Raw genomic sequence first — 14,373 nt, forward strand, 5'->3', positions numbered from 1 at the left:
CGGACCAAAAAGGAAATAGGTTCACATAAATTGGAACAGGGGGAGTAATTATTTCTATTTCTATTGTATAGAAAGGAGAAGTTGGTCGACCAAGGGCAAAATTGCCATTTTACGTTGCTATTTTATTTTATTTTTCCTATTTCTATTTCTATTGGTTGATCGGGGGCAAATCTCTTATTTATTTCCCCAAAGTAATAAATAGTAATCTGTTCAGTATACACCCACACAATTCTAGAAGAATCTCTTATGAGAACAAGAAACCCTCGGTTGTTTCATTTGATTTCTCTTCATGGTCTTTCAATTTCAGTAAGCTTTTCTCTCAATTTTTGCTTTAATTTTCTTCCAATTCTTTTCAAAGATTACTCTATTAAAATGGTAATTTTTTCCTTCTCTCATTTTTCTCTTTCCAAAAATCAGATGCAAAGTTGCCCTTCTCTTGTTCCAACAATCTTCATCAATTTCATACTTATTTCACTTCTATTCATCTTCTCAGCGGGCTATCGCCATGTAAGGTATGCTTTTCTTTAATGTTTTCCCAAATCTTTGTTGAGTTTTGGATTGTTGAGTTTTGGTTTAAGATGAAATAGTCTTAAAATGAGAGTGAATCGGAAATGAGATTTGGATTTGGATTTGGATTTGGATTTGATCAAATGATCGATCGATTGATTAATTATTTGGACCAAATTTGTTTGTTAATAGTGAATATTAACGTGATATAATCCGTGTTTGTAACGGATGTTTTCCAATCTGTGTATTGTGTTGCACCAAGAAAGCAACAAGATGCCTAGTGCACCTCCCACCATGGCCAAGTGCGACTCTCACCAAGCAAGTGGTCATTCCACCATGTAAGTGCTTCCTCCATGATATCCTAATGCTTGTTCCACCACGGAGGGGGCGGATTTCTCTCACATGACTGATATAAATAGAGCAGAAGTTGTAGAGAAAGAAGAACACACCGGAAAAAAACACTCGAAACACTCAGTATACAATTGATATACACTCTGTATATAATTGATATACACTCTGTATACACTCAAACTACACTCTGTATACACTGTGTATACACTGGAAAAACGAATTGCAATCTGATATCCTCTTCAGTAAGAATTCAACATCGGCTATACATTGCATTCCTTCCTCTCAGAATTTCCATTCGACTTCTGAGTTCTCTTCCCTTGTTCTGCATTGTTTTAAAACTACAAACAAAGCAATTGTAAGTGTGATTTGCTGTCGAACTTTGCGTTCGCTGAAATACTGAGGTTTGAAGTACCGCTACACCAATGTGTAATTCGTTCTATCCTGGGAGGAAATAATCCATAACCTTGGGTACTAGGAGGGGATTAAATTCCTTAAGGAAACACTGTGAATTCAGTGGGCTCGAATTAATTTTTGTTTCAGTTATATCATTTATATTTACGTATGTTACTGTTGTAGGTAGCTGATAAAGAGGATACTATATATCTAAGAGTGGAAAAGTTAAAACTTGATCTTCCATCATTCCATATTTATACCAGATAAGAAGTACTATACAGGAAACAACAACAACAACAAGCTTAAGGAATTTAATAATTTTAATTTCTGTATTTGTGTTACTTTTATTATTCTGGAAACTTAAAACCTTTGTGGTTTTGTGTACTCCCATTTGGAGAGTAAAGCCTTCGTGGCGTTTTGTTGGAGATTAAAATCTACGTGATTTTTCACTGCAGTTTTAAACGTTTATTAAACGTTTGTTTGTGTCATTTTTACAGTAAAAATGGCGAATGACGGAAATCAAGTTGTTCCGATGATGACTGCCAACGCATCGACAAGTCGAACTCCGGCGTTGGCACCGACAGAGAAACCCGGAAAATTTTCCGAGATGGATTTCAAGCGCTGGCAGCAAAAGATGTTCTTCTACTTGACTACGTTATGTCTACAGAAGTTCATCAAGGAAGATGTTCCTGATCTTCCAGATGAAACTCCAGAGAATGATAGCTTTCTCGTGATTGAGGCGTGGAAGCATTCTGACTTCTTGTGCAGGAATTATATTCTTAGCGGATTGGAGGATAATCTGTATAATGTATACAGTGGCGTGGAGACGTCAAAAGAATTGTGGAATGCGCTTGAAAAGAAATACAAAACTGAAGATGCCGGGATGAAGAAATTCGTCGCTGCAAAATTTTTGGACTACAAAATGGTAGATAGCAAGTATGTTATTACCCAACTCTAGGAGTTACAAGTGATTATTCATGATCTACTTGCTGAAGGTATATTTCAAATGAATGCTAATGTTGAAAGTAAAATTTTTAGTAATTTTACTAACGGGATTTTCATTGAAGGTCTTGTCATCAATGAGGCGTTCCAAGTAGCAGCAATAATTGAGAAGTTGCCTCCATTGTGGAAGGACTTTAAAAATTATTTGAAACATAAACGAAAGGAGATGTCCCTTGAAGATCTCATTGTCCGATTGAGAATCGAAGAGGACAATAAAGCTGTTGAAAGGAGAGGCCGTGGAAATTCAATAATAATGAGAGCAAATATTGTTGAAGATAACAAAAAGAGAAAGAAGGCTTCTGGTCCGAAATACAACCCAAGCAAGAAGCGGTTCAGTGGAAACTGCTACAACTGTGGGAAAACCGGACACAAATCTACGGAGTGTCGTGCTCGGAAGAAAGACAAGCAAATGGGTCAAGCAAACATGGTAGAAAAGCATGATGATGTTGATGACTTGTGCGCCATGCTTTCTGAATGCAACCTGGTAGGAAACCCAAAGGAGTGGTGGATTGATTCTGGAGCCACTCACCATGTTTGTGCCGTGAGGGAAGTATTTTCTATATATGCTTCTGCTGGACCCGAAGAGAAGCTCTCTATGGGAAATGCTGCTACAACAAACATTGAAGGATACGGTAAGATATTTCTCAAGATGACTTCTGGCAAGGTCATGACTTTGAACAACGTCCTTCATGTTCCCGAGATTAGGAAGAACTTAGTCTTTACTGGACTTCTTGTAAAGCATGGTTTCAAGTGCGTTTTTGTATCTGACAAGGTAGTGATTAGTAAGAATGAAATGTTTGTAGGAAAAAGGTTACCTTACTAAGGGCCTTTTCAAGCTGAATGTAATAGTTGTTGAAACTAATAATAAAATTTCAGCTTCTTCTTACTTACTTGAGTCAAATGATTTATGGCATGTACGTTTGGGTCATGTCAATTATAAAACCTTGCGAAAAATGATTAACCTGGAAGTATTGCCTAAGTTTGAATGCGAAAAATTAAAATGTCAAATATGTGTGGAATCTAAGTATGTTAAACATCCTTATAAGTCGGTTGAAAGGAATTCAAATCCTTCAGGCTTAATTCACACAGATATTTGTGACATGAAGTCAATACCATCTTGCGGTGGAAAGAAGTATTTCATAACTTTTATTGACGATTCGATATTGCTATGTTTACTTACTTAATAGTAAAGATGAAGCAATAGACGCATTCAAGCAATACAAAAATGAAGTTGAAATACAACTTAACAAGAAAATCAAAATGATAAGAAGTGATAGGGGTGGTGAATATGAATCTCCTTTTGAACAAATATGTTTAGAATATGGAATTATTCATCAAACAACAGCCCCTTACACGCCCCAATCCAATGGAATTGCGGAAAGAAAGAATCGTTCATTAAAGGAGATGATGAACGCATTGTTGATAAGTTCTGGTTTGCCACAAAACTTGTGGGGGAAGCCGTTCTTACGGCCAGCCGAATACTAAATCGAGTACCCCATAGCAAAACACAATCCATTCCATATGAAAAATGGAAAGGAAGGAAGCCCAACTTGAATTATTTTAAAGTGTGGGGGTGTTTGGCAAAAGTGCAAGCTCATAAACCCAAAAGGGTAAAAATAGGACCGAAAATAGTTGATTGTGTTTTCATAGGATATGCGACTAATAGTAAAGCATATCGATTTCTGGTTCATAAATCAGAAAATCCCGACATTCATAATAATACGGTTATAGAATCAGATAATGCTGAGTTCTTTGAAAATATATATCCGTATAAAAAGGAATGCGAGTCGATTGGTGAAGGATCTAAACGACCTCGGGAAGAAACAAAAGAAAGTACATTTAATCAGGGGGATCCAAGACGTAATAAACGTCAAAGAACGTCTACTTCGTTTGGACCAGATTTTGTGACTTTCTTATTGGAAAATGAGCCTCGAACATTTAAAGAAGCTATGTCTTCTTCGGAATCATTGTTCTAGAAAGAGACAGTCAATAGTGAAATAGAATCCATATTGAACAACCATACATGGGAATTGGTTGATCTTCCTCCTGGAAATAAACCTTTGAGTTCTAAATAGATTTTTAAGAGAAAAATGAAAGATGATGGCACTATTGATAAATTTAAGGCAAGACTTGTTGTCAAAGGGTATAGACAACGAGAAAGTCTTGACTACTTTGATACATACTCCCCAGTTACAAGGATTACGTCCATACGGATGTTAGTAGCATTAGCTGCAGTGTATGGTCTTGAAATTCATCAAATGGATGTTAAAACGGCCTTCTTAAATGGAGAGTTGGAGGAAGAAATTTACATGGAACAACCTGAAGGGTTTGTGGTTCCAGGTAAAGAAAATAAGGTATGTAGACTTGTTAAGTCTCTTTACGGACTAAAACAAGCACCCAAACAATGTCATGCGAAATTTGACCAAACAATGTTGTCAAATGGTTTTAAGATAAATGAATGTGATAAATGTGTGTACATTAAAAATGTTCCAAATCACATAGTCATTGTTTGCCTATATGTGGATGATATGTTGATAATGAGTAATAACATTGCCAACATAAATGCTACTAAGCATATGCTAACTAGCAAGTTTGATATGAAGGACTTGGGAATTGCGGATTTAATTCTGGGGATTAAGATCCAAAAGACTCCTTAAGGTCTGGACCACATTGAGGTTGATGCCTTCAGTCCATCAGGCGACCCGAGGTAGTCCTGCAGGCGTCCGCAGGCCTTGGCGTCTCCTTCTATCTTTCCATTCTGTTTCTTTCATGTATTTCAGAGATAGCATTGTCACAATCTCATTATATTAAGACAGTACTTGAAAAATTCAAGCACTTGGGCTTTAAAGTTTCAAAGACTCCAATTGACGTAAATCTTGCACTAGCAAAGAATAAAGGCCAAAGCATATCACAATTGGATTATGCTCGTGTGTTGGGATGCTTAATGTACATCATGAATTGTACACGACCAGATATAACTTGTGCTATAAGTAAACTAAGTCGATACACGAGCAATCCAGGTCAATCTCATTGGATGGCAATGAAACGAGTTTTGGGATACTTAGAACATACCCAAAACTCTGATTTGCACTACAGTAAATATCCTGCGGTGATTGAAGGATATTGTGATGCAAATTGGATCACCGGTTCAACTGATTCAAAGTCCACAAGTGGATATGTATTCACTATTGGTGGAGGAGCGGTATCTTGGAAGTCGTCCAAACAAACATGTATTACCCGCTCTACAATGGAGGCTGAGTTCATAGCCTTAGATAAAGCCGGTGAAGAAGCTGAATGGCTCCGGAATTTCTTGGAAGACATTCCATTTTGTCCCAAACCGTTGGCACCAATATGCATACACTGTGATATCCAAGCGGCAATTGGAAGGGTTGGGAGCGTTATGTATAACGGTAAATCTCGTCATATACGACGAAGACATAAAACCGTTAGGCAACTTCTCTCTAGAGGAATTATCACGATTGACTATGTAAAGTCAAGTGATAATGTGTCAGATCCACTTACAAAAGGCCTAACTAGAGAGGTAGTTGAGAAATCATCGAGGGGAATGGGTCTATGGCCGAGAACAAGTCATTGTGGCGGTAACTCTACCTAGAAGACTGGAGATCCCAAGATCCAGGTTCAAGGAGATCAAACAAAGTCATTAATGACGGTTCAACATTGTCAACAAAACTTTTTAGTCCATTCTCGTGATGAGACAATGTTCAGTACCAAGGATAAAACATTAAGGCTTTTTAATGATTTCTAAATTTGATACAGGGTATATCAAATAGTGGATCTACGGGATGACACGTTTAGGAATCACCTATGTAAGTGTGAAGTGTTAGCCGCTTCAAGGAGAATTTTGCAAGGCCAATTCTCTATGCACTTATGAAACCAGGCAGTGTTCATGGCTGAAACGAACACAACAATGAGAACCAAAGACGGTTAAAGGATTGATTGTGTGACTTATGGTTGTCTAGGTATACATTAAAGTTCGACGGTTCAAAGATATCAAATCTACCGATTGACCGAGTATATCTGACATAAGTTCACTACGGAAAGTTCAAAGGGAAACCTACTTATCCAGATACAATTAATTCTTGCTTGCAAATCACACAAGTTTTTCATGCATACTTCCGTGATATAGCCATTCCCCATTTATGTGGGGGATTGTTGAGTTTTGGATTGTTGAGTTTTTGTTTAGGATGAAATAGTCTTAAAATGAGAGTGAATGCGAAATGGGATTTGGATTTGGATTCGGATTTGATCAAATGATCGATCGTTTGATTAATTATTGGGACCAAATTTATTTGTTAATAGTGAATATTAACGTGATATAATCCGTGTTTGTAACGGATGTTTTCCAATCCGTGTTTGTAACGGATGTTTTCCAATCCGTGTATTGTGTTGCACCAAGAAAGCAACAAGATGCCTAGTGCACCTCCCACTATGGCCAAGTTCTCCTCCCACCAAGCAAGTGTTCATTCCACCATGTAAGTGCTTCTTCCATGATATCCTAATGCTTGTTCCACCACGGAGGGGGCGGATTTCTCTCACATGACTGATATAAATAGAGCAGAAGTTGTAGAGAAAGAAGAACACACCGGAAAAAAACACTCGAAACACTCTGTATACACTCAAACTACACTCTGTATATAATTGATATACACTCTGTATACACTCAAACTACACTCTGTATACACTGTGTATACACTGGAAAAACGAATTGCAATCTGATATCCTTTTCAGTAAGAATTCAACATCGGCTATACATTGCATTCCTTCCTCTCAGAATTTCCATTCGACTTTGAGTTCTCCTCCCTTGTTCTGCATTGTTTTAAAACTACAAACAAAACAACTGTAAGTGTGATTTGCTGCCGAACTTTGCGTTCACTGAAATACTGGGGTTTGAAGTACCGCTACACCAGTGTGTAATTCGTTCTATCCTGGAAGGAAATAATCCATAACCTTGGGTACTAGGAGGAGATTAAATTCCTTAAGGAAACACTGTGAATTCAGTGGGTTCGAATTAATTTTTGTTTCAGTTATATCATTTATATTTACGTATGTTACTGCTGTAGGTAGCTGATAAAGAGGATAACATATATCTAAGAGTGGAAAAGTTAAAACTTGCTCTTCCATTATTCCATATTTATACCAGATAAGAAGTACTATACAGGAAACAACAACAATCTTCTTCTAGCTCTCTTCAGATTTTCGAATGTATAGCTGAAATCCATGGCTGTTGTTGCAATGTTTTTGCCTAACTGTCTCTTCAATATTCTTAGGCATTCACTTTATAAATTTTAATTTGCATGATCGTTATTTTTCTTTAAACTTTCAAAGACTACTCTTTCAGTTCTTTTCGTCTTCACAGTTCAGTGTTACATTTAATTTCGATTATGCTTTTCTTTCAATTTTTGCCTAAACTTTTTCAAGTTTTCTTCGCCCTTTCCAGTTTCATGGCTGAAATTAGTGACTAATGTTGTCCTTTTCTTCTGATCCTCTTAAATTTTCCACATCTGCTCTGCTTAGGGAAGTTATTATGAGTTCCCAAGTTGGTAATTTGTTAAATCTCTCATCAACTAGAAAGTCTTATTTTGACATATTTCAAATACTAGATATTTTCGTTTCTATATATCTTACTGCGTCAAGAGAAACCAAAATGAATTTTTCGATTTTTTAGCATATTTCTTCTTCCTACTTGAAATGATGGTATGGCTCCTCATTTTTCAGTTTTTGTTTCTTATTCAGATGTATTCTATGTTTTGGATATTTATGCTTCTGCAACTGTGAAAGAATTCCCTAGCAAAAGTTTAGATTTGTATCTTAATTTTGGCTACAAAAATTAAATATGTAATTCAAGCCTCAATCCTTAGAAAAATATTCAGGGAATAGAAAAGTTGCAGAGATATCGAATATGAATCATAACAATGATGAGCACTTTGGAAAAATATATGCTGACAAATTAAGAGGACTAAGAGATGTGCATTACATAAACTAAATTTTCTACACGTTAAAATTCTTGAAATACCACTTTATTGTTTTTAAGATACGCCATCATCGGTTTCTTTCAAAGACTGTCTTCCTAATCTTGTGCAAGAGATCAGGGATTAGCATACACTCTTTCTTAGTTGCTCATCTAATTTAGGAGAGCTATTCCAATGAAAGAGGGTTCTTAAATTCCTAAAATTCTATTTGCTAGGTCATAAGTTGATTATTGTTTCTTTTGAGCTTCTAGATCGTATATGCAAAGTGATTGATTATTTTAATAAAAAGTCCTTTTTGATGGAACTGAATCTTGGACCCCACACAACCGGAAGACTTGGAGCAGCTAAGAGGGCTTTTTTTAACTTTATTTTGTTGAGAAAGATGGTCATCTAATTAAAATTTATTTCCTTTTCTTTTAAGTGTTGGGACAAGCTAATGAGACAAGTATTTTGACATAGCAATTTATTATACTAATAGATGCTGAATCTTTCACTAGGTTCAGTCAAAGAAATATTTAAATAGTATATTCTAGAGGTATTGATTTTATCTCCTCTAACCAAAACCATTGATTGTATGGACAATGCATCTCAGACGGTCCATTAAAATGCAAGTTGGTTCTGTCTCTCATTGCATCTATGCCTGCTAAATTACACTTTTGTGTTTGATTGTTTTATTTTTTATTTGATAATATCTAATTTTCTTAAAACATTCTTCTATTTGTTGTTTGTTATGCATCCTTATAGCCGTATATGCATTATCTCTACAGAAAGATTGAAATTAAAATATTATTTTTCCATTGAGGTGATATCTTGGGATGTTAATTGAATATTACAGTAGAAAGGAAGAAGGTTAATCAGTCTTGTAAACATGCATTATAGTTTGCTAAATGATTAATCCATATTATATAAACAGATTAAGTTCTTGAATTTTTAAGTTTTAAAGTAAGATATATAAAGTTTTCAGAAAAATGGTGCATCCAGCACATGAAGTGATTTGCAAGTTGTCTTCAAGAAATTTTTTATTAAATTTATATTTTGGGTTCTGAAATGCTATTCCTTTTGGGTATCGGTTACTTTCAGTTAAAGCTATAATTGACTTGGAGAAACAAGCTGCTAATGACACACTAGGTGAAAGAAAGATTTGTATAACCTGACTGTTTGTTGATTCTGAGAAGCAACTAAATCTTTTTACTTAGCTCCATACTTCTTCATTTGTCAAACTTCATAAGAGGATTTTGATCAAGTGTTGAGTCAAAAGGTGTATTGCACTTCTCTAAGCTATAATTATAGAAAACTTGTGCATAAATTTTTCCTGTAATTAGATAGTTATGATCTAGTGTTGAAACCTTAGTTGCGAATATATTTCTTAGTTTCATTTATTGCAATTCAATTTGAGCCAAATGAAAATGTTCTAACCATAAAATATTATGGCAAGGACAGTAAAGACAAAGTTGTAAATGGTAGTGATCCATGTGTGTTGAAAAATTGTGGTAAAGTTTATAATTGGGCCTTTTAAATGCTGATGTTGCTATATGACTGCTAGGTAGCTCTATGCCATACAGTTAGAAGCTGAATATTCTGATTTAATGTAGTATGCAAGACCACTAGGAAGTGATAGTAGGTAGACAATTGATCACATAAAATCACATTCATTGAGTTAAGAGGTGTGTGTAAGAAATTTATGCTCTATTCATTTATTCTTTTGATGAGAATCAGTTTCTGTTCATGTCCTCTATCTAAAGTTACCAAGATCCACCACTGATACTTTGAATGGCCACGCTCAATGCAGTTAAATTTTGGCTGCTCAGTGATTGTTATTTGAATCTGCAGGTAATATCATGTAAATTCATTTTCTTCGTTTTGATTTCAAATTCAATTTTAGGGTTGTTTGACATAAATTTTATATATTTGATTGATATCTTTATTTTTGAAGATTTGTATGTGACTTTGGTAATATTTGATTTTTGAAATAAGTAGAGTCACTTAAGAACAAGTATCTGATTTCAAGTTGCCTCATATAACACTAAGCCGATGAATCTATCTCTCTTGCGAAAAGTCATTATGAGAATACTACGAGAGGTAGCTAGATTTTGTGAAGGTCCTTTGCTAGATTGTGCCAGCAATGTAGAATATATGGATGAATATCTAGGTTATCCAGAAGGATAAGTAGTGCAAGTCCCTCGAGCCATATGCACATTCCAGCGCTGCTTGGAGGCATTTAGAATTTATATTAGTAAGCTACTAAATAAAAATTTCTTATCATCTCATCCAATGATGATAGAAACTTTCTAGATTTCAATGATAATAAAATAAATTGTATGGCTTTGCAGAGTATGGTAGCAATAGTAGAAATGACAGGAGATCGAGTAGAGGTTAACGTTAATGAAAATCGACAAGAAAAAGCAATCTGGTTCTATATACTTGTGGAGTGATGGGTTCCATTAGCGCCTCATGTCATGTCTTTTAAGCATTGTAGTTTTTTTGCTTTTGAAGTAGGAATACGTTATGTCTTTTTATGGAATTTAGCTTTTTTTATTTTAAACTTGTAATTTCAAACAGAGTAAACTGTCATGCCAAAGAATTTTTTATGTACTGTATAGTGTATACAACCAAATATTATATATTGTGTATTTGTATGGATGTTTTATATTCAGCTATTCAGTTCCCCTATTGCAACTATTATAATTAATTTTCTGCTATAATCAATTTTATGCTTGTGTGAAATCGAAATATACTACCACCGCAGAAGTGTTGGGCCCCACGGGCAATTATAACAGAAGAAAAAGTGTGGGAAGGGAAGAAGAAAAAGGTTTTGAAGACCTACTTTGACTTGGCATTTCTTCAATATTAAATAAGTATTCGCTAACGCAATTTTTCAAGTGTTTTGACTATTGAATGATTGTGGGCGGAAATGTGTTACACCTAAACACGTTAATAGTTTAGTTTAAATTTCCAAAATCCGAATTCTAGACTCAAGATCATGGCTTCCGTCGATTTAGGGAATCCATCTAACAAACAAACAGTGACTGTCACCGGAGTTGAAGAAACCCTAGACCGAATCAGTCAATTGCCGGAATCACTCATGATTCAAATTCTCTCTCTTTTGCCAACCAAGGAGGCATTCAGAAGCTGTATTCTATCAAAAAGGTGGCAGTATCTCTGTACTTCAGTTTATAATCTAAATTTCACTGACGCTGATAATATGCCACAAGAAGCCTTTATATCCTATGTAGACTCTGCCTTAGCTCGTTGCACTTCTTCCAAAATCAAAATATTCCAGCTCACTTTCGGTTGGCAGCATGTTTACTGGTCGCAATACAGCCAATGGCTGGCATTTGCTGTCGAAAAAGAAACGGAACATGTTGAATTGAAGTCATTTGGTGATGATTATGACATTTTCACATTGCCTCAATTCATCTACACTTGTTCGTCGTTGATAACATTGAAATTGATCCGCTGTGCACTTGATAAAGAAGTAATTATAGCGTGGAAGTCGCTAAAGAGCTTAGTGTTGATCGATATGGTGTTAGATGGTGACGATATTGTGAACCTACTCTCAGGTTCTCCTGCTTTGGAAACTTTGGAATTTAATGTATGCATGGGTTTCCGTCGTCTCGAAATTAGTTCGTCAAATTTGAAGAGACTAAATATTAAAAGCTGGAGGTTGTTGGATGTCGAAGATGATCATTCCTTGGAAATTTTTGCGCCATATCTTCAGCATTTGGAGATCTCTGGAAGTATTTCTGATCTCAAGTGCAGGCTACTAAATGTATCCTCTCTGGTCAATGCTAAACTTACTTTCAACAATGATTGCGAAAAAGATATTCAGGATTGGAATGGATATCATGTCGATGATGCAGTGGACAGTTGTCGTGATTATCATCAATCATTTATCATCGTCGTGCAAGATTATCTTCAAAAGTTAAGTAATGTGACCAACCTCACAATTGGAACATGGTTAACAGAGGTTTGTTTATTAGTCAAAATACTTTATTTACTCTATTTGAATTTAACAAAAAGTTGCAAAGGGGGAAAGGTTTTAAGAGTCAGATGCAATTGGGCACTTTTATGCAGATTGTACAATGCACTGGTAAATAGAGACCACTCTGAACAAGAAGACATTAATAAATTCCAGTTGCAGAATATATCTTTATAAGTCATCAAATTTATAAAGATATTTTGCCAGATCTGATCCCCTAAAATATTCGATTTTAATTTATCAGAGTATCACAACAGGGTTAAGACCATCATCCGTAAGTTAACCGACAAAGTCTGCTTAGCTGCTTACAATCTCATGTTGCAGGTCCTGTGCATGCTGCAGCTCGAAGAGGTGCCAATTCCAGAACTAAAATGCAAATATCTAACACTAAAGTTACATTTAAAAAAGCTTAATTTGTGTGGGGTAGCTAGCCTTTTGCGAGCCTCGCCTCATGTGGAGACACTCAACATAGACGTGGCAACGATGAGTGTAACTTCCTGGAACTTTTTCTCCTCTGTTTACATATTCATTTTATGATGGTTTAACACCTCCCTCTCCTGTGAAGTTGTTTCTGAAGTAGAATGCAAATATATCCTTGATTGTCAGAAGCTTTGCTAATGTCACTGTAAAGCTTCATGTTAATATGGTGTTGCTACCTTTGGCTAGTGGCAGAGTCAGAATTTTCACTAAGGGGTGTCAAAATATAAAAATTTAAATGTACGACAAAGTCAGGGGATTCATAATATAATATTCATACATTTAAAAAAAAAAAGGTACCTAGCTACAAAATGCAATTTTCTGGCGAATTGACATCCCTTGGTATAAGGTGGCTCCCCCACTGCCTTTTGCAAATGAGCTCTGAAACGAAAAGGTTTTTGCACTATCACTCATTTCTTGGGTTACTTATGCCATAAATCTTTATGATATGGACACCCATCCTAGTCTGTTTTCAAGTACCATTAAGATTTGTTGGTTCTGAAATAATTCTCTACCACACACTTCTGCTATGAAATCACTTTCACTTTAGTGCAATTTCCATTTGGCTACCTGCATTTGGTCCTGATTATATTCTCTGTCTCCAGCTTCATGATTCCTTCTGTCACTTTAAGTTAAGATATTTGGCCAAAGGAGATAATGTTGATTTGCGGATATGGACTTCAAGCTTTGTGTTTCCCAGCCTCAAGAATGTTAAGATTGTCAACTCCTTGGGGGTGTGCTTGAAGGATCATTTCAAACCGGGCTGTGACAAGCTTTTCGAACTTTCAAAAATTCTGTTAAAGAACGCGACTGTTTTGGAGAAGTTCTTTATCGTATCAAAGAAAAGAAAGTGCAGGAGATGTTCAACGGACTGTGTGTCCCAATATTTTCTTCAATTGGCTGAGAAATTGTTAGGTTGTCCAAGATCCTCCACCAATTCTGTGATTCTCTTCCAAGAGTGAGCTTTTCATGATCTGACTGCCAGTAGTTTCCTGTGGCAGTATATACAAGAAATGTTGACTTATATTGAGTTCTTGGTAAGCTGCTCATGCTATCATGAATTTTAACTTCTCTATAAGCTTGTAACTAATTACTTTTTATTATTGGCCTTACCCATGTGGCATACCAAATGTTATTGTATCTTGGTTTATCATGATTCATGAAGTATTTCTTTGTTGCATTTTAGGTGGTGCACATGCGCCTTGAAATTTTCTGGCGACTCTTAGCAAGTCACATTTTTTTATGATAGTTAGCGGCATGAAATGTTGTGTTTTACTACCTTGCTTTGTCAATAGCATCAAGGTCTATGATTGTGTTCGTGTTTCTTGTTGACTTATATTGGTTTGCATTGTTTATTTACCTTAAATAGCCTCGAGCAGTTGTAATTGAGGCTTACAGTGCTGTTGAATCTTTTTGCTTGAAGTTAAGGTTGTATGATTAGATCTATCTGTTTGATTCACCTGAAATCTACATTCTTGGGGCATATTTTTGTTGGATGGGACAGCTTACACGGGGTTGTGAAGAACTTTTTGGAACAACAATTCTCTTGATAAATGTCTTGAGAAATAGTTTAGTTTCTGTTTTCCCTTTGTTTAATAGAACTACCTTTCTGGGTTTGGTTGAACAGCATATAAACAACCAATTTAGTGAACTTTGCAGAAGTGTCAGGCGCTA

The 14,373-nt window shown here is 35.7% G+C and overlaps 1 protein-coding gene across 10 annotated transcripts; it reads left to right on the forward strand.

The window, feature by feature from the left end:
• The first annotated feature begins 168 nt into the window (after nt 1–168).
• LOC107813081 (F-box protein At5g03100) lies at nt 169–13,942 on the forward strand. Of its 10 annotated transcripts, none has more exons than XM_075232788.1 (6): nt 169–306; nt 418–512; nt 10,033–10,073; nt 10,574–12,210; nt 12,547–12,711; nt 13,305–13,942. In XM_075232788.1, the coding sequence occupies exons 4-6, from the start codon at nt 11,224–11,226 to the stop codon at nt 13,659–13,661; spliced, it is 1,509 nt and encodes a 502-aa protein (XP_075088889.1). In that variant the 5' UTR covers nt 169–306; nt 418–512; nt 10,033–10,073; nt 10,574–11,223; the 3' UTR covers nt 13,662–13,942. The 10 variants fall into 10 exon arrangements, with proteins under 10 accessions (XP_075088889.1, XP_075088893.1, XP_075088891.1 ...); XM_075232792.1 differs by having other exon boundaries at nt 11,243–12,210; XM_075232790.1 differs by having other exon boundaries at nt 418–507.
• The last annotated feature ends 431 nt before the right edge of the window (nt 13,943–14,373 follow it).

The sequence above is a fragment of the Nicotiana tabacum genome, chromosome 16, assembly GCF_000715075.1.
Source record: "Nicotiana tabacum cultivar K326 chromosome 16, ASM71507v2, whole genome shotgun sequence".
NCBI lineage: Eukaryota > Viridiplantae > Streptophyta > Magnoliopsida > Solanales > Solanaceae > Nicotiana > Nicotiana tabacum.